This window comes from Salmo trutta, chromosome 35 (genome assembly GCF_901001165.1).
Source record: "Salmo trutta chromosome 35, fSalTru1.1, whole genome shotgun sequence".
Lineage (NCBI taxonomy): Eukaryota > Metazoa > Chordata > Actinopteri > Salmoniformes > Salmonidae > Salmo > Salmo trutta.
In genome coordinates, this window is record NC_042991.1 from 11,907,592 (window position 1) to 11,930,558 (window position 22,967).

Below are 22,967 nucleotides of genomic sequence, written 5' to 3' on the forward strand. Positions count from 1 at the left end.
GAATCCTATTAAATCTTTCAGCTAAGCCTCCATAAATACAAGGAGCTGTCCCAAGTCACACTCCTCCACTCCTTTCCTCTCATAATCCCATCAGGCTAAAAGTAGAACACTGGCTGTAAGGTCCCTTGCTAGACAAACACACTTCTGTAATTGGCTGAACTAACACAAGTTCTAGTGTTGGGTTTAGTGAGGAGAACGTTTCGTCGCTAAAAAAAAGTAATTTGATCCAAACCAGTCGGGAACTTCTGTAGTTTAGTTAGTAGAAAGGCTCTCTCAACAGAACGGAAGCTTGTCATTCACTTCCTTGACACCTAGGCCAAGCTTGACATGTTTGGGGTTTCAGATACAAGCCGATAAAACTGTCCCATCTCAATGAGCATCACAATCTCCAATCGCACATCCAACGTAGCATGCCGATGCAACTCAGTGCTAACCCAGCGGACGTAAACATTACAAGGAGAAAACCTCAAGACTGCCAGCACATTCACCCAGCACTGAAATTGAATGAGACGTGCATTTGACAACAATCCGTTTTCCAAACACTAAGTAAGCAGCAGACTCACCTCTCTCACACGTGCCGGCCCAGAACCCAGTCCCGGTGCAGTCACAGATAAACCGGTTCCATCCTTCCTTACATGCTCCGTTATTCTTACAGGGATTGCTATCGCACTGTTTCCCCGTGACTTTACTGCAGGTGGGCCTGATGCCTGTGGTATTCTGAGACTCCGAGATGGCCCGAATGTTTTTGGAGCGGCCGTCTATGAAGAGGTCCCGGATGCAGCCCACGTAGCCGTAGTTCAACATGGCCGTCCACAGTTCGGTAGGTAACACCAGGCCTACGCGGTTGTCAGGGAGACCACCCAGGTAGAGGTCTCCCTCCAGGTCTAAGATCTCGTTCTCTCCGCTGGCCGTGAACGGAGTACGACGATTGTCCACTGAGATGATGCCTGGAGAGGAGGAAGATGGAGTGAGGAAAGGAAGAGAGAAAGAGGAAGGGAAGGTTAGTGTTAGGGTCTAAGCGATTCTAATATTGAGTAGTTTTAGATTCTTAGACTAGTAGTCTCAAGAGTTGTGTGTCTGACGACACATTATAGAAGAGTCTTGAAGCCTGGTTCACAAGGCCAGTATGTTAGCCTTAGGCTACGATCAAGAGTGCTTGTTGTTTGCCATTGGTCAGAGGAGAGTGTGGATAAATCAGGTTTATGGTTCCAAAGAACTTCAAGTCATTCACTCCAGTTTGTTCTTCAAACACCTCAGTGAACTACTAACTGTCCTCGATGTCTAACTAAGAGATTTAAATCCCATCATGTGAAGTCCCATGAAACAGTTCTCTAACGTCAAGCTAATACCACCACTCAGCCCATATCCATATATCTGTCTAATTTCTCTCTCTTCCCTCAGAAAATCCTCCTCTTCTCCCAATCCTTCCTTCCCTTCTTTCATTGGTGCTAGGTAGTGATCCATCAAAGTAGAATGTGTGGACACAGGGCTAAATTGGCTACTCTAAACTGATATATAACACAGACGCAGGACATCAAATAACAGAAGTACTACTACCGCTCTCCTCTCTTCTTCTCATGCTCTCTCTATCTCTTTCTCTTTCCCTCTCTCTCTCTTTCTCTCTGTCTGTCTCTGCTATTTCTCACTCTAGTACTCTCTCTCTGCCTCTGTTTCTCTATATATTTTCCTTTCATCGCTCTCTCTCTCTCTCTCTCTCTCTGTCAGTCTCTCTCTCTCTCTCTCTCTCTCTCTCTCTCGCTTTCCTCTTTCCTTTTAATGTAGTGAAATCCATTCTGTTATGGAGCTCAAGGCAACGACAGACTTTCTCTTTCTCGCGCCAAATATAATCTTCCTCTCTAAAGCTCCTCTCTTCTCTGTTCTGTTCTGTTTGTCCAACCTTCTTCAGGTCAGCGGACACAAAGGATAAAGAAGCTGTGGAGGAAATAGAATCAGGAAATAGGATTTAAAAGGTTTTGCTTTATCATCCTCATGATACACGTCTTATCGCCTCATCCTCAAGATCAAATCAAACTGTATTGGTCACACGCGCCGAATACAACAGGTGTAGACCTTACCATGAAATGCTTACTTACCAGCCATTAACCAACAACGCAGTTCAAGAAAGTATTTTCTAAATAAACTAAAGTCCCGGTACCGAGTCAATGTGCGGGGTTGTACAGGTTGTGGACAAGGTAGAAATACTTCCGCAAATCCTGCAACAGTATGATGCCTTTGATGTATATTCTGAGGGGTTTTATAACGATCATCACCGTTCTCCTCCACCACCATCACCTTCCCTCTCCCCCCTCCTTGTCCTTCCCCCCCGGTCTCATGGTAATTGACCATTAATTAACATAAACATGTTTAGCATCTCCAGGCCTCCACACATACTCTACAAGCCATATACCAGCGGCTGATTCACACCTTTGGAACATCTACATTTAAACAAGTCTAATAAATCAATTTAATATACGCCATCACAATAAATCCATTATTTGTTTTAGGCAGGTCTAAAGAAGCATTATGATATGAAGAAAATGTATTTCAGAAGAACAGAAGAGGAATTGGCCTACTGTATGTTATCTGGCTATGCGCCATGCCATGAAGGCTGTAGGCCTGTTCATTTGGCAGACAAGATATACTTGTAAGTCATTTTGCCATTATTTTACATTATAAACTGGGTGGTACGAGCCCTGAATGCTGATTGTCTGAAAGCTGTGGTATATCAGAGTGTATACGATGGGTATGACAAAACATTTATTTTTACTGTTCCAATTATGTTTGTAACCAGTTTATATTAGCAATATAATAGCAAACTTCTGTGGTTTCTGGCCAATCCAAGCAGTCAGCGTTGCGTCGTGCGTAAGAACAGCCATTAGCCGTGGTATATTGGCCATATATCACACCCCCTCATGCATTATTGCTTAATTATACCATGGCATTGTTGAATACTAGTTTCTGATTAACTTAAAGGGCTTGAAGAACGTGCATTATTGGAGTGATAATGCCCTCGAAGCCGGTGTTTGGAGGATATATTGGCACGGGTGTTGTTAAGTCCATGACTAAACCGTGCCAATATCTCCTCCAAACACTGTCTTTGAGAGCATTATCACTTTCATACAACGGGTTACCAACATATTCAAATAATGATAGACATATTTCATTTTCATTATTCATACAATGTCATCCTTCCACATTATATAGTCCCGAAACAAATCTAGGGATGGGGAGGAGAGGATTTTCTGGCAGGGGGGAGATTTTCGGCACAACACCGCTGCATAAAAGTGATAATGCCCTCAAGGCCGGTGTTTGGAGGATATATTGGCACGGTTTGCCGGTCCGAACTCTACATACCATGGTTTCTCCAACCCTGTTCCTGCAGCTACCTAGTGCTTAATTTGGGAAGGCTAGACCAATTATGTACCAGAGACATCTTAAATCATTTAAAATATATATTTTTCTGCGTAATATGCAGTAGTCTATGTATTGTATAACGGCCTAATCATTATTTTTATTCAATTTTTTTAGGGATTGTGCTCATATATAGGAATATGCATATGAATAAGCATATGCCCTGAGTGTCCCAAACGTTAAGAACACCTTCCTAATATTGAGTTTCATCCCCCTTATACCCTCAGAACAGCCTCAATTTGTCAGGGCATGGACTCTACAAGGTGTTGAAAGTGTTCCACAGGGATGCTGGCCCTTGTTGACTCTAATGCTTCCACAGTTGTGTCAAGTTGGCTTGGATGTCCTTTGGGTGGTGGACCATTCTTGATGCACACGGGAAACTGTTGAGCGGGGAAAACCCAGCAGCTTTGCAGTTCCTGACACAAACCGGTGCGCCTGGCACCTACTGCCATACCCCATTTAAAGGCACTTAAATATTTTCTCTTTCCCATTCACCCTCTGAATCCATGTCTCAATTGTCTAAAGGCGTAAAAATCCTTCTTTACTGTGTCTCCTCACCTTCATCTACACTGATTTAAGTGGATTTCACAAGTGACATCAGTCTATGCCATGAAAAGAACAGGTGTTCTTAATGTTTTGTACACTCAGCGTATGCATCAGCTCTAATAGGCGAGTACCAACATCCACATTGACCAACATCCACATTGACCAACATCCACAACGACCAACATCCACAACGACCAACATCCACAACGACCAACATCCACAACTACCAGCATCCACAACGACCAGCATCCACAACTACCAGCATCCACAACTACCAGCATCCACAACTACCAGCATCCACAACTACCAACATCCACAACGACCAACATCCACAACGACCAACATCCACAACGACCAACATCCACAACGACCAACATCCACAACGACCAACATCCACAACGACCAACATCCACAACTACCAGCATCCACAACTACCAGCATCCACAACGACCAACATCCACAACGACCAACATCCACAACGACCAACATCCACAACGACCAATATCCACAACGACCAATATCCACAACGACCAACATCCACAACGACCAACATCCACAACTACCAACATCCACAACTACCAGCATCCACAACGACCAACATCCACAACTACCAACATCCACAACTACCAGCATCCACAACTACCAGCATCCACAACTACCAACATCCACAACGACCAACATCCACAACGACCAATATCCACAACGACCAACATCCACAACGACCAACATCCACAACTACCAGCATCCACAACTACCAGCATCCACAACGACCAACATCCACAACGACCAGCATCCACAACGACCAACATCCACAACTACCAACATCCACAACTACCAGCATCCACAACTACCAGCATCCACAACTACCAACATCCACAACGACCAACATCCACAACGACCAACATCCACAACGACCAATATCCACAACGACCAACATCCACAACGACCAACATCCACAACTACCAGCATCCACAACTACCAGCATCCACAACGACCAACATCCACAACGACCAACATCCACAACGACCAACATCCACAACGACCAACATCCACAACGACCAACATCCACAACTACCAGCATCCACAACGACCAACATCCACAACTACCATGTTTTCCACTCAGTTTCAGCCTGTTGTTGAACTTCTTTCTTCAAATTGATCATCACAGAGAGGTGAGTTATAAAAGAACACAACTGTTTTGATGAGAAGTGTTTGATGTGATTTTCTATTGTATTTGCATTGATGTCAGAGTGATTAGAGGGACAATAGAGCCCTGAGTACCAGGCCATTAGGACCTGATGGAGGGACAATAGAGCCCTGAGTACCTGGCCATTAGAACCTGATGCTCGTTAGTGAGTTGGGTAGCACCAACGCATGTCCAGAGTTCATAAGAGGAGATTACTGTGACTCAACGGTCACGTGGAATTTTACTGTGGTCATGACTCATGACTGCCATTGTGGCGGTAATATGGTCACCACAACAGCCCTACCCCCTCTTCCTCCTCCTCCTCCTCCTCCCACCCCACCCCACCCCTCTCTCCTCACCTGAACGTCCATCCCTCTGTATGTCCACGTGGTGCCAGGCTCCATCATTGACCTTGTTCTGGGTGGCTTTGACCTTGATAGTGCCTGAGCCCATGTCCAGCAGCAGATACAGCCCTCCATCCAGCAGCTCTACAGCAAAGAAGTCTACTTTGTTGTTCTTCTTCCCTGCTGCGTCCCGCCGGTCCTGGGCCTGGAAATTAGGTGAGGTACTGAGTCTTCTGACTAATGGGAAGCAATAAGCCCAGAAGGGGTGTGGTATATGACCAATATATCACAAACCCCCTTAAACTGGTTAAGAACGGAATTGGAGCAGTAAAAATACGTTTTGTCATACCCGTGGTACATCACACCGTATACCACTGGTATGACAAAACGTTTGTTTTCACTGTCAGCCAATCAGCATTAAATGCTCGAACCTTTCTAAAAATGTTTCCTCAAATGAATAAACAACGTTTCTTCTAAAGCTTTACATCAAGGCTCTTTAGCTGAAACCTTGGTCAAATAAATCCACAGCAGGGAAATATGAGTGTGTTACTTTCTTTTACAGTTGTACACTTACTAGAAACAGGACACCAGCACACTGGTAATCTAATCTCACAAACATTTAATGGATCATTAAACCAAAATGTGGGTCTTCAACAGACCTTCATCAGGGTATTTCATTAGTTAGGTTACCTTGCCGTGGGTGAACAGGATGAGTCCGTTGGGCTCGGAGGTCCTGAAGTCGAAGGAGATAGAACCCATTCTCTTGGTGTTCCACTTGGGGAGGCTGAGGTAGGAGTCAGGGCTCTCGAAGTTGATAGGGTCCAGGGTGGCCACGTTCTCACACTTAAACACCACGTCACCCTGGAGCTTCATCTTGGGGTCTACGATGCGGGCCAGACGGGAGAGCTCCAGACGGATGTCGTTATTCTTGTAGACCACCTGGAGGGAGTGGAGGAGAAGAGAGATCATTAGGGATAATATTCTAGGTCCATATATGGAATAAAGGTATATGTTTTTTTTTAACTGCGGTGTAATATGTTGGTCCTCTTTTGAAGATTCAAAGCGTAGCAGACAGGAAGACAGCCTGATAGGGACAATAAACTCAATAAGAGGAGAGATGGAAAAAAGAAAGAGGGAAACGTATCATATTATAATGTACTCCAGATTTTATTTCCAGATTTTAGGTTCTATTCTAATGTCAAATGTAGTTTATATGGAATATTATATGGGTTTTCTATTAAATGGGGTTTTGTATAATATGGGGTTTTATATAATATGTTGGTCGTATTTTAAACACATGAATCCAATATCCATTTTCATTTCCCATTTTTACTGTAATCTGTCCATATGCAGAAAGATCACATGCTAACAATATGATTGAACACTTGCCTGCACCGCAGGATATGCAAAAGAGCTTTGAGATTTACATAAATTCACTGAAAGCCCACACTAACACATGGTTATATCAACAGTATTGCGCTACTTTTGGCCAGCTAATAGCCAAATGACCGATAAGTAACATAATGAACTAAACGTTCAAATTCCGTTGCGGCAAGATCATTTTGCTGTGACAATATCAGTCAAATTAAGATCCTACATCTATATGACAAGATCCTTGGATTACTTGCAAAGCACTGGTGCTCTAAGACTGTGCCTGGTCCCAAGTGGCACCCTGTTCCCTACATAGTGCACTACTTTTGACCACGAGAGCCCTATGGGCCCGGTTCAAAAGTAGTGCAGTACGTAGGCAATTACAGTAGGTGCCATTTGGGACGCAAACTGATTCCCCAGGGATATCAATGCCCCTGTATATACCACCATCTATTTATTCATGCATAACCCACCCCAGCGTTTAATGCACACTGTGAGAAGAACGCCGCACCAGCAGTACAGCCAAATACAACACAAATGACGGGAAAAAAAGAGGCAGAATTGTCAATTAAAATCCATTCAGGCGGAAAATTGAAGGTTCTCTTTTTTTCTTTCTCTGCTAAGGAAGAATAAGAGTATCTCTCTCTCTCTCTTATCTCCTTCCCTCTGTCTCTCTCTCTTTCTCGCTCTCTTTCTCTCCTAAATCCTTCCCTCTCACTCTCTCATCTCCTTCCCTCTCTCTCCTATCTCCCTCCTTCCCTCTTTCCCTCTCTCTTTTTCTCTCTCTCACACTGTCTCTGCCTCCCTCTCCTCCTTCCTTCCTTCCTTCCTTCCTTCCTTCCTTCCTTCCTTCCTTCCTTCCTTCCTTCCTTCCTTCCTTCCTTCCTTCCTTCCTTCCCTCTCTCTCTTTATCTCTGTCTCTCTCTCCTTCCCTCTATCTCGCTCTGGTTCTGGTATATAGGGCAGTGTGTGCATGGCAAACAGTAGTAGTAATATTTGAGAACACAGCTGTCAGCAAACAGATTCTGCAGCTCCAGGATTACAGATAATCCTGGAAGATTTGACAGTAGATCAACACAGGGGCCCAGAGACTGGAAGGGAGGGAGGGAGGGAGATAGAAAGATAGAGAAAGAGGGGGAAGATAGTGGGAGAGAGAGTAGCGACAAAGAATTAGAGGCAGAGATAGAGAGATAATTAGATAAGAAAAAAATTGGTAAAAAGGGGGAGAAAGAGGGGAGTAGAGAAAAAGAGGGAGGGAAAGAGGAGAGGATTAGTGTCCATGTACACTAGGCCACTGTATGTCACTAGGGAGCTGTTGGACAAGGTGGTGTTTGTGTAAAACAACATCTGTAACCAACACTAAACACAGTCTACCTAGGGGCATTTCCACGTTAACGGATTTACGCTGAGACTCACTTTAAAATGTATGCCAACAAAAACCATTGAGTTCAAAGTTTAACATACAACTCTATGCACAATGACTGACTTCTCTGAATAATTTTCACAGTAAATAAAACAAACATTTACTGGAAAAACTGTGCAGATGCAGAAGTTTGGTAACAGAATTACGGTAAAATCTCCCCCAGTTTTATTCTGTTACCAGACTTTGTATCTGCACAGTTCTTCCTGTAAATGTGTTTTTGAAAAAAGTTCAGTGGAAATTGTTTCAAGTAGTCATTGTACATATGGTTTGTTTAACATTGAAATCAATGGTTTTTGTTTGGTATACACTACCGGTCAAAAGTTTTAGAACACCTACTCATTCAAGGGTTTTTCTTTATTTTTACTATTTTCTACATTGTAAAATAATAGTGAAGACATCAAAACTATGAAATAACAAATATGGAATCATGTAGTAACCATAAAAATCATAACTTCCTTTGATGGGCAACGATGCACCAGGCCAGCTAGTTAACATTAGCCTTCTACATCTAGCTACATATTGAACTTCCATCCTCTCAGGCCAGGGGCACAACAATGTTGGATTAATGGTTGGATCACAATCGCCGTTATAATCATTAGCCAGTACAGAGAATTAAGTAAAACCACAAGTCTAAATCCCTATCTCCATCCATGGCTAATTTAGGAAAGGGCCAATTTTAACTAGCTAGCTAGCCACCGGAGGACAATGACACAATGAGATGCAACATTTCAAGGTGTTATGTGATCGGTGAAGCCAAATCCAAATTCACTCAGTTTAGCTCAATACTGATTGGCTATTATAAAAAAAAAAAGATTAACAAGGGAGGCGAAATGCTCGCTGGCTTCCCTTACATCGGGCGGCAACAACGTCATACTCTTTTAGACCAGACAGCATCAGATAGCTAGGCTAGCCATACTGAGACAGAGGGGCGCTGTTTCTTTCGCTCGGATGCTTTCTCCAGTGAGATACATTCAGCCTCTTGCGAATTGAATGACATTTATGAAACACAGATACATTATTTTGTTTCTTTTTTTTCTTGGTAAATTTGGGGGGGGAGCCTGGCATCCCTTGGCATCCCGTGAATACATGCCACTGACCCTCCGGCTCAGTTTGACAGTGAGAAGTGGCCTTTAACACCACCATTCCTTACCCCGTTATTCAAGGACGCACTAATCCAACACAATCAACCCTTCTGTACAATAATAATAAGGGTGGATAGATAAATCTGGTTATGACTGGCTGGATGCTCCATTCTGCTCTGCTGGTCAATAACCTAATGGAAATGATGTTAGAAAAGAGAGATTGGCCTCCCCGCACCGCTGATCTCTCCTCTAGCTGCCTTTGTTATGATCTCAGCTTTATTATGCTATCCATAGGCCGTCCCTGCTGTCCCCTAGCCACACTGGGGCCATTCACAATGCAACCACAGCCTTTAATATGTCTGATTCTCCATCTCTGCTCCTCCATCTCTCCTCCTTCTCCATCTCTTCTCCTCCTCCTCCTTTTCCCCCTTTTCCTCCTCTTCCTCCTCTCTCCATCTTCCTCCTCTCTCCTCGTCCTTGTCTCCCTCCTCCTCCAGCTCTCCTCCTCTCTCCTCCTCTTCCTCCTCCTCTCTCCTCCTCCATCTCTCTCCTCCACCTCTCCTCCTCCATTTCCCCCTTCTCTCTCCACCTCTCTCTTCCTCCCTGAGATGACATATTGATCAATGTCGGGAGCAGAGACACAGACTAATCTACTATAGATCAGTGCAAGTCCTCTCTGCCCCCTCTTTCCCCGTTCACACCGGCAGCCTGTCTCTTTGTCTGCCTGCCTTTCTCACTCCATCTCTCCCTTCCTCCCTCCGTGGCTGCCTCTATCTCTCTCCCCCTCCCTCCTGTCCTCTTTTACTCTCTACCTGCCTGCCTCTCTCTCTACTTGCCTCCCTGCCTTCCTCTGCCTGCCTCACTGCCTCCCTCTTTACATACCTCCCTCCCTCTCTCCTTCCTATGATTTTGACTTAGTATTCATAAGAAGGAATGAAGACACAGGCCAGTCCCCACAGCTACATTTAAAGAAGTAAACACACACACACCACTGTGTTTAAGCTAGCTAGAGGACTCAATCCCATCTCTCCAGAGAGCGGTGAGAGTAATGAAAACAAAACAGAGCTAGATCGATGGTACAATGAGCCTGTGCGTAAATATGATTTGAAATTGGATGACAGCAGGGATTAGGGAATTGAAAGGAGGTGTATGATCCAGATAAAATGTGATATAATAATCATTATTGGAAATCATTATTCTTATTCCTGGGTGGGGGTGATGAAATTGATTGTCGTTGTGTGGGTGAATAGGGGTGTCATTAAGATGAATTTGTGAGGTTATTGTAACAATAGCTCATCTAGGTGGAGGCTGTAGGGATTTCACAGCGTTACAGTACAGTAAGATATACTGGCTTTAGAAAAGCAAAGGCCAAATGGTCTTAGGCCTGTTTCCTGACCTCAGATTCATCCCAGCCCCCCACACAAAGACAGGGCACAAAGCTATGTATGTATTATGGATGTGTGGGGCTAGCTTTACAGAGAGGGAGAAGCCACATACGTGTGTGTCTCTCTATGGCAAAGCTTGCTGGGTATACCCTCAGGGGTCAGAGGCCAGAGGAGCATCCCATGAAGCATTTAGCTGTGTCTGTGCCTCTGAGAAAATAGACTGTAGGATTTGTGCTGTGTGTGATTCATATTACAAAACAGAAATGAGCAGAGACTGTTTGATGGGGAAAAAAAGCCTGCTTTGGTGAAAATACAACATGGCTGATGATGCCTTTTAGGATGACGAGGGCAGTATGTTCATCCGAAATGCCAAATGTTGGTCTCATCCTCCCTCTCTCTCCCTCCCTCTCCCTAATCCCTTCCATCCCTGCCTCTCTTTCACTTCCTCCTTCCACAAACTGGGTGACAGTATAGCAGGCTCAAGAGAGTTGAGCTGCAATACAAGAGGCTTCCTTAGAGCACTGGCCTGCCTGTCTTGGCGCTGGTACCCTGTGGACGCCAGGAGGCATGGCCTCCATCGCTACCGCCTCTGATCACTGGCTTACGTCACGTGACTGCTGGCCCACATGGCTGAGCACAAGACGGATGGAGGCATGACGCTATCGTCCCTATGCCTAGGGGGGTGGAGGAGTGCAGAGGAAGCAGAGAAGAGAGGAGGACAATACCGTAGCATCCTCTTTTATTCCCAGGCAGCGAGAGAGGGAGGGCGGAAAGGAGGGAAAGGGATGGCAGAAGGGAGGGTGGGATTCAGTGCTATCGATCAGCTCTTTCTCTGTGGAGCGGTGGAGCTTAGCTGTACTCTGTGGGTTCTCTTCAAAGAAAAAAGAGAGAGGGAGAGAGAGAGATAGAGAGAGAGAGAGAAGCTGGGCAGGGATGAGTCTAACCCCCCCTTCTCTTGACCCACTCTATCCCTCCTTAATCCTCTGTTACAGCTCTGGCCTGACATTAGAAAAGCAGTGGAAGAGAAAGACACTGATGAAGCGTGATCCAACCATCCAGCCAGTGGGCCCAAATGAACTGAATCATCGCTCATCAGCTGTGTACAGAGCAGGAGAGGGCGGGAGGAGGGAGGAAGGGAGGGGGGCTGGACAGACAGACAGACAGACAGCGAGGAAGAAAGAGGCTATTAAAGCAATAGAGAGAGAGAGAGAGAGAGAGAGAGAGAGAGAGAGAGAGAATGGCAATGTGTTATCAAGCAGAGTTCATGCGCCCATACAGAGCCAAGGCAGGGTGGGCATGGTTGTAAGGGTCGTACCCTGCAGTCAGTCAAGCCAGGGTTGGCATGCAGTAGAATGCACCATGCTGTGTCTGCGTCCCAAATGGCACTCTATTCCCTATACAGTGCACCACTTTTGACCAGAGCCCTATGGGCCCTGGTCAAAAGCGGTGCACTAAATAAGAAATAGGGTACCATTTGGGACGTAGCCTATGACTCCCCTAACCCCCAGTCACATGGTGATTCATTATAATGCTGTAGAGGTAACCACTCTGTAAACAGATTAAGGGGCGGACTGGGACCAGGAATTGACCCTGGCATTTCTAACACACCAGATATTTTTTTTCCTTAAGGCCCCCAAACCTGCCCATTTTTTTCCTTGAGAACCCCATTATTAGCCAGATAATTATAATTTTGTGCAAAAACTGAAGTTAGACAGGCTCACTGGGCAAAAAATGGACCAGCTCATCTGGCATTTGTCCGAAATGCTAGATGGCCAGTCCGCCCCGGGGCGTTATGAGGAACAGGGTCTTAGGCCTAGTTTCCCGACCCCAGATTAATCACAGCCCCCTCAGTCATTCTCAATGGAGAATCATGTTTTTGTGACTCGTATCAGCAGTCTGTGGCATAGACCTACCCTCAGAAAGTCAAGAATGGAAAGGCTTTGGTTAAGTTCCTCCCTGACTACATTGCAGACACATGCCAAGTCTTACAACTCCCGGATACGTATTTAACATATCAGCTAACCACATATGATATAGCGATCTGATGTCCAACTGCAAAGTCGATGATGTGGCCCACAACCATTGGTTGATGCAGTGCAACACCTATGCATCTATTCGGGCAGGAACTCAACCTTTGCTACTATCAGAAATGCACACGGCACCTGTTCTGATTTCAACAAGCCAGAGATTATGAGAAATGATCAGGTGCCAATTCACACTGTGAAACTTCTATGCCTGGTTTTACACAGGCAGCCCAGTTCTGATCTTTTTTCACAGATTGGTCTTGACCAATCACATCAGATCTTTTCACATCAGATCTTTTTCAGATCTGATTTGTCAAAAAGATACGAATTGGGCTGCCTGTCTAAACGCACCCAATGTCCATTGGGTTCAAAGCACACAAGCATTTCAATACACCCGCAACAACATCTGCAAAACACACGTATGTGACCAACATACATTTTTGATTTGATAAGGTTCTGGGACAATATTCCCAAAGCATCTCAGAGTATAAAACTGCTGATCTAGAATCAGTTTAACCTTTTAGATCAGCACACTAAAGCCTCCTTCACACTGCAGACTTTAATGCTCAAATCAGTTTGGTTTTTCAAATCCATTTTGGAATACTGACTGTCCAAACAGAAAGTTACAAGTGACCAAATCAAATTTGTGTGTGTTTAGACAACAGTCATTTGCTGACATGGCTAGGCTAGTAGTCATAGGAAAGGGAATGGGGTTTGCAAACGAAAAATGGCTCTCAGAATTTAAAACCCCTCTCATGATCTCACTTCTCTCTATGGAACCCTCAAATGGAGGATAATTATATGGTCTACTCACACAAGTTGGGGTTCTCACCAGTTCCAGATTATACAGTGCATTCGGAAAGTATTTAGACCCCTTGACTTTTTCCCCATTTTGTTACGTTACAGTTTTATTCTAAAATGGATTAAATCTTTTTTATTCTTCTCATCAATCTACACACAATACTCCATAATGAGAAAGAAAAAACGTCTCTGCAGATCCTCTCAAGCTCTGTCAGGTTGGATGGGGAGCGTCGATGCACAGCTTTTTTCAGGTCTCTCCAGAGATGTTCGATTGGGTTCAAGTCTGGGCTCTGGCTGGGCCACTCAAGGACATTCAGAGACTTATCCCGAAGCCACTCATGCGTTGTCTTGGCTGTGTGCTTAGGGTCGTTGTCCTGTTGGAAGTTGAACCTGCGCCCCAGTATGAGCTCCTGAGAGCTCTGGAGCAGGTTTTCATCAAGGATCTCTTTTCTATCTTTCCCTCGATCCTGACTAGTCTCCCAGCCCCTGCCTGGGATGCTCCCACCACCATGCTTCACCGTAGGGATGGTGCCTGGTTTCCTCTAGATGTGAAACTTGGCATTCAGGCCAAAGAGTTCCATCTTGGTTTCATCAGACCAGAGAATCTTGTTTCCTCATGGTCTGAGAGTCCTTTATGTTTCTTTTGGCAAACTCCAAGCGGCCTGTCATGTGCCTTTTACTGAGGAGTGACTTCCGTCTGGCCACTCTACCATAAAGGCCTGATTGGTGGAGTGCTGCAGAGATGGCTGCCCTTCTGGAAGGTTCTCCCATTTCCACCGAGGAGCTCTGGAGCTCTGTCAGAGTTAAAATTGGGTTCTTGGTCACCTCCCTGACCAAGACCCTTTCCCCCGATTGCTCAGTTTTGCTAGGCGGCCAGCTCTAGGAAAGTTTTGGTGGTTCCAAATTTCTTCCATTTAAGAATGATGGAGGCCACTGTGTTCAGATCTGTGCCTCGACACAATCCTGTCTCAGAGCTCTACGGACAATTCCTTCGACCTCATGGCTTGGTTTTTGCTCTGACATGCACTGTCAACTGTGGGACCTTATATAGACAGGTGTGTGCCTTTTCAAATCATGTCCAATCAATTGAATTTACCACAGGTGGACTCCAATCAAGTTGTAGAAACATCTCAAGGATGATCAATGGAAAACATAATGCACCTGAGCTCAATTTTGAGTCTCATAGCAAAGGGTCTGAATTATGCGGTACTGTTATTATGCACTTTGTCATTTTGTGGTATTGTCATTATGCACTTTGTCATTATGCGGTATTGTGTGTAGCTTGATGAGGATAATTAAAAATATATATATTTTAGAACAAGTCTGTAACATAACACAATTTGGAAAAAAGGAAGGGTTCTGAATACTTTTTTTTATTATTTTTTTTAATATAAAACTCAAATTCTGAACTTCAAGCCTCTGGTCAGAATGAGAGCCTATTTCATTATTCAAGTATTCAACACATCAGCAGCAGATTAGTCCAGAAGTTGGACCAAAGACATCCATGGACCAATCCCGTGTTGAGTTACCGATGGACAAAAGTGTGTTCCTTTTTCAGACGCCCCGTTGCTGCTTTGATCACGTCGGAGGAAATTACACATTATAGTTACACAACTTCTTGACTTTTTGGTAGTGATGGGAAACTGAGGTTATCTGAAGCTTTTGGGTCTTTCACCACATTGTGGCGAAAAACGGTTCATTGCTCAAAGCTTTGAACACAATGCTCATTAGTGACATCTGTTGGTCAGGAATAAACATGTTTGATGTTTATATAGAAGTTTATTATTTTTCTCTAAATCCATCAAAACTTCGTGGCGCAATGGATAGGTCCGAATATTAATAAACTAAAGTTAGTTTGAATATGAGGTTCGCATTTAACACCCTGCGTACCTTTTTTTTGCTTGTTTTTAAATTATTTTTTAAATGTGCATTTGTGGTATTATTTAGGATGCTGAAGACAAAAGATTATCATAGACTACAGTAAAATGAACAAACTATTTGAACAACAAAAGGTATCCTGTACCTATGGTATCTGATTAGTTCCTAATCCTTGACCCTAGCTTAATGAGCTACTGTTCAGGTGGTATGTGATGAAAAGTGCATTTGTGAATAATGTCCAGTACAGGTCGGCGTTTGAAAGCAACTTGGCATCAAAGAAGCACCGGTGTGCTGATACGGACGATTTGTCGGCACAGATGTTTTGTTTACATAGCAGGTTAGGAGAATTAATGTAGCAAGTTAGTGAATTAACGTAGAAGGTTAGGAGAACTAACGCAGCAGGTTAGGTGAATTTACCTCGACTAACCTGTACTACCTCACATTGACTCGCTACCCCCTGTATATAGCCTCGTTATTGTTATTTTATTGTTGCTCTTTTATTTTTAACTTTAGTTTATTTAGTCAATATTTTTCTTAACTCTTATTTTCTTAAAACTGCATTGTTGGTTAAGGGCTTGTAAGTAAGCATTTCACGGTAAGGTCTAACTACACCTGTTGTATTCGGCGCATGTGACAAATAACATTTTATTTTATTTCAATTTGTGTAGCAGGTTAGGTGAATGAGGTTAAGGTTAGGAAAAGGGTTAGGGTTTAAAGCTCTGCATGGCAATGCGATGTCTGCAGTGGCCGTACAGCATAATTTACTGCGATGCAGCCTCCGCAGACGTCAGGGCTTTCTTACTTATTGCCGCTTAGCGGAGCAGAGCAGAGCTGTTGTGAAGGAAGTTGTCAAGGAAGTGAGTTTGTGTTTATACAGGACCTCCTGCCCCCACATACCATCAACCAATCATGTCAACGCGGAGCTATACGCGGCATTGTTACAAAAGTTGATATGAGCACAGCGATGCGGTACAGAGCTTGTTTGGCAACTGCATGCCCAGTTTAAGCATATTTAGGCTTAGCTACAATGCTACGGTTGTCAAAGCTGTTGTCCCCGACTCGACCACTAGACAGAGCTGTAGGCCTACTCCATCTTGGCACAACGGTAGAAACGTAAACAAACCATCTGTGGTGACAAACATCAGGATCATAACACAGGTTGTCTTTATTGCACAGCTCAGATGTTTGTGATACCATATGGATACCATATTGATGTGGTTCCTGAGAACACTTAGGGCTCGTTCCTCTGCCCAGTCATTGCTGACGCATGCCAGATCTTACAATGCCTAGATAGGTGTTGAACTATCAGCTAACACATATGTTATACCAAACTGGTGCCCGACGGCACAGCTGCTCCAGTTTAAACTGTTCTGCCTGCAGCTATGGAACCCTGACCTGTTCACCGGACGTGCTACCTTGTCCCGGACCTGCTGTTTTTGACTCTCTCTACCGCACCTACTGTCTCTAACTCTGAATGATCGGCTATGAAAAGCCAACTGACATTTACTCCTGAGGTGCTGACCTGTTGCTGGTCATCTATGAATGTTGCTGGTCATCTATGAATTTGACCCTGCTGGTCATCTATGAATTTTGAACATCTTGGTCATGTTCTGTTATCATCTCCACCCGGCACAGCCAGAAGAGGACTGGCCACCCCTCAGAGCCTGGTTCCTCTCTAGGTTTCCTCCTAGGTTCCTGCCTTTCTAGGGAGTGCTTCTAGATCTGCATTGCTTGCTGTTTGGGGGTTTAGGCTGGGTTTCTGTACAGCAGTTTGTGACGTCAGCTGGTGTAAAAAGGGCTTCATAAATACATTTGATTGATTGGTTGAGTCGATGATGTGGCGCGCAACCATTGGTTGATGCATGCAATGTTTGAGCTGGGGATTGCAACCTTATCCAACATAGAATGGCACAGATAATGGTCGTGTTCCCCTGCTCAGACGCTGCATGCATCAACCAATGGTTGCGTGCCACGTCATTGACTGTGTCATCGACTGACAGTTTGCTATAACATGTGATGTGGTTAGCTGATGCGTATAATACCTATCAAGGCTTTGTAAAATCTGGCATGCATCAGCAACACCCGTGCAGAGGAACCTGCCCAATATGTGCCACTTAAAGATCATGACTAATCAGATGCAAAGCCCAATTAGGGCCTAATCTAGCCCAGGTGTGCAGCCTGGTTGGTTGATAAAAGCTACCTCAAGATTCCTACCTCAACTGCCCCTCTAACATACAGATTTACATTAGTTAGTGTGGGCTTTATGATGGCAACCATTTTCAGGGTAACGTTAAAGCAATTGATTTTGTTCTCACTGGTAGTAAACTTCATCTCTCGTGCTTTTTCACATACTTACAGCACTGACCCATGGCAAAGACAACTTCCAAGCCGAATGCCCCAAATTGGCAATCATCTGCCCTTTAAACAGCATCGTCACCAACAAACCATTTCCAGACCAGTTCCAGTGAAAACTGTCGCTGTGATGTGCTTTTCAGACTACATGGAGATAGTCGTGAATGCTGATTTGTTTAAAACTGGTACGCTTATTGACATGGATGACCTGCGCCTTGGAGTTGAACAGTACCAAGCTCAAGAGCCCTGTAGGGCTACAGTTTCAGCAGCCGGAGATGAGTACAGAATATTTGCAGCACTATCGGACTGCGGAACCAAGCATGTGGTAAGTACGGTGAAATTGTTTCAATAGTTGACTTCTCGGCATGACCTTCTCTTAGTTTCTGCTTTGTGACTCCACAGCTGAACGACGACTCCTTGATCTACACAAACCACCTCAGATATACACCCAGTACCACTCCAGATGGGGTTATTCAAATGGATGGTGCTGTAATCCCAATTGAGTGTCACTACGAAAGGTGAGTTTAGGCTATACTGTTGTATTGTGATTGTAGTACTGCGTAGGCCTACTGGTTTGCCTGTCTTAACTCTGTGCTTTTTGTTTCAGGAAGTACAATTTGAACAGTGCCTCTCTCCAGTCGGCCTGGATCCCCTTTACCGCCACAGTGTCTGCTGAGGACACCCTGCAGTTCTCCTTGATGCTCATGACAAGTGGGTGTATATAAATCCTGGGCTGCATTGGGCAGAGCCACAACTGCCCCTCTGACATGCAGAACATAGAATCACTTCAGACCCATTTTAATTGGTAACGTTTCTATCAGCATTGTTCTATGCATTTTGCCTACTAAATATGGCCCTGTTAACAATTCCCTCAATTTTATACCTTTTTAACCCCTTCATAGACACTACCGTCAATAGGCACTAATAGTTAGCATCTTCTGGCCGGGTTTGTTTTTAAGTGCCCCGACACTTGTTCTGGTAAGATCCTACCGGTATGTTCTCTCTGCATAGTGTTTTGGAACGCATGTTAAATATTCTGCCGTTGTAGTTCAATTGGGGAAACCGGGGCCCTGAATGTTAACTCATCGCTTGCGGTATGGTATTGGAAACATAAGGCATGTATTCATATCAGTGAAATCATTTTCAAAAGGTTAAATTGCTCCACCTTTATATTACTACACACTTTATATGGCTATATTTCCACGTTACATCGCTTGTTTACATAAAAGCGTACCTGTGCTAATTACTCATCTGCGTCTCCAAACACCCGTGTAAGCGGAAGATGGACGCCACAAACGCATTACCACTGAAATACTGTTGGCTGCAACTGTTAACATTGCAGTTGTGAAGTTATTTGGATGTGATATACCATGGGGTGTTATGTACATAACTATACTGCAATTGAGAATCTAATCACATTTTAAATGGTGTTTATGGCTGCCTGAGCCAATTTGCCTTAACGCATCTAAGGTCCTTGGACTATAAGTAGTCAAGTTAGGCTCATTCAGTCCATTTTTGGCACTTCCTGTCCAGGTGACTGGCTTTATGAGCGGGGTTCAGGAGTCTACTTCCTGGGTGATCCCATCAACGTGGAGGTGTCTGTTAGGCTCGCTCACCACACAAGGCTCAGGGTCTTTGTTAGCAGCTGCGCGGCAACACTGGACCCTGACTCGAACTCTGTCCCCAGATACGTCTTCATTGAGAATGATGGGTAAGGGGGGTAGTAATCTAAAGTGCCTACCTAGAATGATAGTTCTCCAGCTGTCCCTATGAAAATATTTCCCCTAATGGTGCTTGGAGGGTTCTTTGTTTGGTACCAAGGAAGATGAACTAAAACCCCAAAATAAAAACTAGATCATCTCCCATCCAGGTGCTTGATGGATTCCCAGTTGCCTGGCTCCAACTCCAGGTTCATGCGTAGAACCCAGGACAACAACCTCCGGTTCCACATTGATGCCTTTAGGTTCCACCAGGAGGACAGGGCGGAGGTGAGGGCAATGTTTTAAAAACCAGAGATGTTTGAGAAAATATCATGGGTACTGTAGTTGGTACATGATGCTAGAGTAATATAACTTAAAGCCATTGTTGGCTACTGTGATGCTGCGTTTTGCCCGTCCTGTTTTTCAGCTGTACATCACATGCCACCTTATGGCAGTCCCTGTCATGGACCATGCAGAACCTAGCAACAAGGCATGCTCCTTCATCGACGGCAGGTCTGAGATCTGACTTTAGCTACTCTTACTGGGCTGTGACTTATCCACTGGAATACTATAGTATTTGTTAAAATGGTGTGTTCTGGGTACATGACTAAATCATCTTGCAGGTGGAAGTCCGCCGACGAGAATGATTTGCTATGTGGCCGTTGTCCAAGTCTGAATAGCCAGAAGGGGGTCGCTCCAGCACGCCGTCCCCTCAGTGAAAGATTAGGCAGTAGCCCACCTGAATCTCGTGGTTACCACAGCAAACCCCCAGCCTCTGGCGACCACTGGAGGAGTGGGATGAAGACCAACAAAGGTATATTTGGCATCTTAATCCCTGTATTTCTTGCCGCCTCAGAATGGGGTTTGAGGGGAGGGACCTTCTGCTCCAATAGGGTTGATGGGATGCTAGTAATTAAGGAAAGACAGTGTTTTGACTGCAAATGTGTTGGTGAGAAGTTGACTGTTTGACTGTCATTTTAGTGTGGGAACAGCGTGCTACTTTGGGCCCCATGATTGTCTTCCCAACCAAACAGAAGGGTTTACTTCCATCACCACGGACGAAGGAAGGTGTCCATACACATGGCTTCCCCTCCGCTACAGACAACGCAAGGCCTGTATCACCTAGCAGTCGTTGGAAGAGTGGAATAGACTTCAAGAGAGGTACTTTGACTGTTTGCAATGGCATGATCTTATGTAGTGCACTACCTACAATCATAGTTTTGAAAACCAGCCCCTAGGCAACAGTAACTAGGGTCTGGTTTAATTGACTGACCCTTTTGGAAGTGAATTTCGATGGGTAACTCATGGCAGACATGCCAGAAAGTCATGATTTGAAACCCAGTTTTGCAGGGAATATCTTTGCTGTGGTTTTAGTGAAGGTAGTTGACACAAACTAGCCACTTGCAGTAATTAAAAAGAACCGCTGCTCCATCTTGTTAGCTACTATTTTGTATTTTATTAAAGTGGAGAAGGCAGTGACTTCCTCTATGCTAAACTGACGTATTATGTACAGACATCTTAAGCCAGTAGAAGGCAACCGCGATGTCTAGCCTATTGCCCAGACCATGAGGTGCTGGTCAAAAGTAGTGCACTCTAAAGGGAATAGGGTGCCATTTCAGACGTCTTCATTTCTATATAGGCTAGCTACAGTAGCTGTTTAATTTTACTTTTTAATTCTAGGACCTTATTTCAGCCAATCGCAAAATGCAGGTAGTCATGGACCCAATAAACATGGTTTCGTTAGCTCTGCAACGTATGATGGCATCATCAGGCTGAAAGATCTGATTGCCCGACGAGGTAACTACATTTCTTTACTGGTTTGCATGTATGATAATTGCGTAGAGTCTCTGCTAAGTCTGTTCTCAGAGCTGGAGCCCACCCCAGACCCTCGGTTGAATCCTACCCCTGAGCCCATTGGAGCAAAGATGACCACAGAGAAAGGGTCTGATTCTCGAGGATGAGAAGCATAATGGATCGGTAGAACATTGGAACTCATGGTAAGGGTATGCATGGGATCATGGTACTGTCATTTAAAGGGAAGGATCCTGCTCGTGACACTTTGGTAAGCAGGTTAGTGTTTATTGGCGGGACTCAGCTCTGCAGTGGTCACTAGTAGGCCCAGCCATAATCATAAAATGCATTTTAAACTTAACATTATCCACACTGCTAACCCTAATGCCTAACCTTAAGACACAAGCTCCTTTTTGCTTCAATCATTTTTACAGTAGTCCATTTACTTTGCAGCTGGCGCATCGAGCAGATATTGCTCAGGTCTGCCTCCAGGACAAGACTCATCCCAATAAATGTCAACCTGCACATGGCAATTCCCAGTATCAACCTTAAACTTCATCAGAGCTTTTGTGGTTTCACAAAGCAGTTATGAAATGTTCCCAGTCCACTAACACTTATTTTTATGGAACTGGAAGTTGATGTTGCTGTGGTGACCACTTTTGGTCCAGCAGCACTCCAACTCACTTAGGATGCCAGTCCTGAAGACCCAGCACAAGGTTGCGCCTACAACTATCAAATTACCTCCGCACTATCCCCACATCTTCTCCTGGTGAGGTGAACAATGCGGAGAACTCAACCTGTGACGAGACAACACTAAAGGGACACTCAAAAGAACAAGATCAACCCAAGTGGTGACTGTCAACTTCACAAAATAAATTAAAGCTACTTTGACTCATTTTGTTCTGTCTTTACCTTATACACTATCTAGAGTAATTTGAAATCTTGCCTTCATTTATTAAAGTGAATGTCAGCTATAGGATCCTCTCTGTTGCTGAAGGATTTTCTAGTGTGGGGATTGAATGCATTATGGACAACGTTATGTACAGGTAACATTTTTTTTAAGTGAGCGCAGATTCAGTGCTAGGCCTGTTTCACGACTTCCGCCGATGTCGGCTCCTTGTTCGGCGATCGACTGTCACCGGCTTTCTAGCCATCGCCGCTCCATTTTTCATATCCATTTGTCTTGTTTCCATACACACACCTGGTTTTCATTTCCCCAATTAAGCTACTTGTATTTAACCCTCTGTTTCCCATGTTTTGTGTAATTGTTTCATGTTGCTGTGGTGTCCTTCTACACTTTTTATGTTCTGTGTTTTTGAGCGCATTTTGATTTGTGCTCTCGTTTTGGAACTTTAAAGCGCGCCTGTTTACATCACGCTACTCTCCTGCACCTGACTTGGCCTCTTACACACGCTGACAAGGCCAACTCCTCAGATACAGCCATGATTATCTCCAGTCCTGGGTTAATATGAATCAGGTTCACAAGTCCTAAGGTTTCTGATCAGTTCCTAGGGAATTTGGGCTTCCACTGTGAAGCCCTCCAGCTATACCAGCACTATAGGGTCTTATGAACCAGTGCTGACTAGAACCAGCAATCAACACAGACCACTTTTCTTTAACTCAAACAGAATGATGTGTGTTTTAAACAAAACAAGCCCATCTGGTGTTTGCTA

At 44.4% G+C, this 22,967-nt stretch overlaps 2 protein-coding genes across 16 annotated transcripts in view; one reads left to right on the top strand and one right to left on the bottom strand.

The window, feature by feature from the left end:
* LOC115174620 (neurexin-3b) overlaps nt 1–22,967 on the bottom strand; it is a 343,543-nt gene that overhangs the window by 313,828 nt on the left and 6,748 nt on the right. For all 15 annotated transcript variants that reach the window (XM_029733338.1, XM_029733339.1, XM_029733330.1 and 12 more), the window contains 3 exons: nt 6,178–6,426; nt 5,503–5,692; nt 564–947 (listed from right to left, as the gene is read on the bottom strand). In XM_029733338.1, coding sequence (XP_029589198.1) covers nt 564–947; nt 5,503–5,692; nt 6,178–6,426 — 823 coding nt within the window. The remainder of the gene's footprint in view (nt 1–563; nt 948–5,502; nt 5,693–6,177; nt 6,427–22,967) is intronic.
* Nucleotides 17,673–22,185, top strand: LOC115174623 (zona pellucida sperm-binding protein 3). Its single transcript, XM_029733341.1, has 11 exons — nt 17,673–18,128; nt 18,206–18,321; nt 18,411–18,514; nt 19,337–19,514; nt 19,674–19,791; nt 19,931–20,016; nt 20,127–20,317; nt 20,485–20,664; nt 21,184–21,300; nt 21,370–21,500; nt 21,748–22,185. The coding sequence occupies exons 1-10, from the start codon at nt 17,715–17,717 to the stop codon at nt 21,462–21,464; spliced, it is 1,599 nt and encodes a 532-aa protein (XP_029589201.1). The 5' UTR covers nt 17,673–17,714; the 3' UTR covers nt 21,465–21,500; nt 21,748–22,185.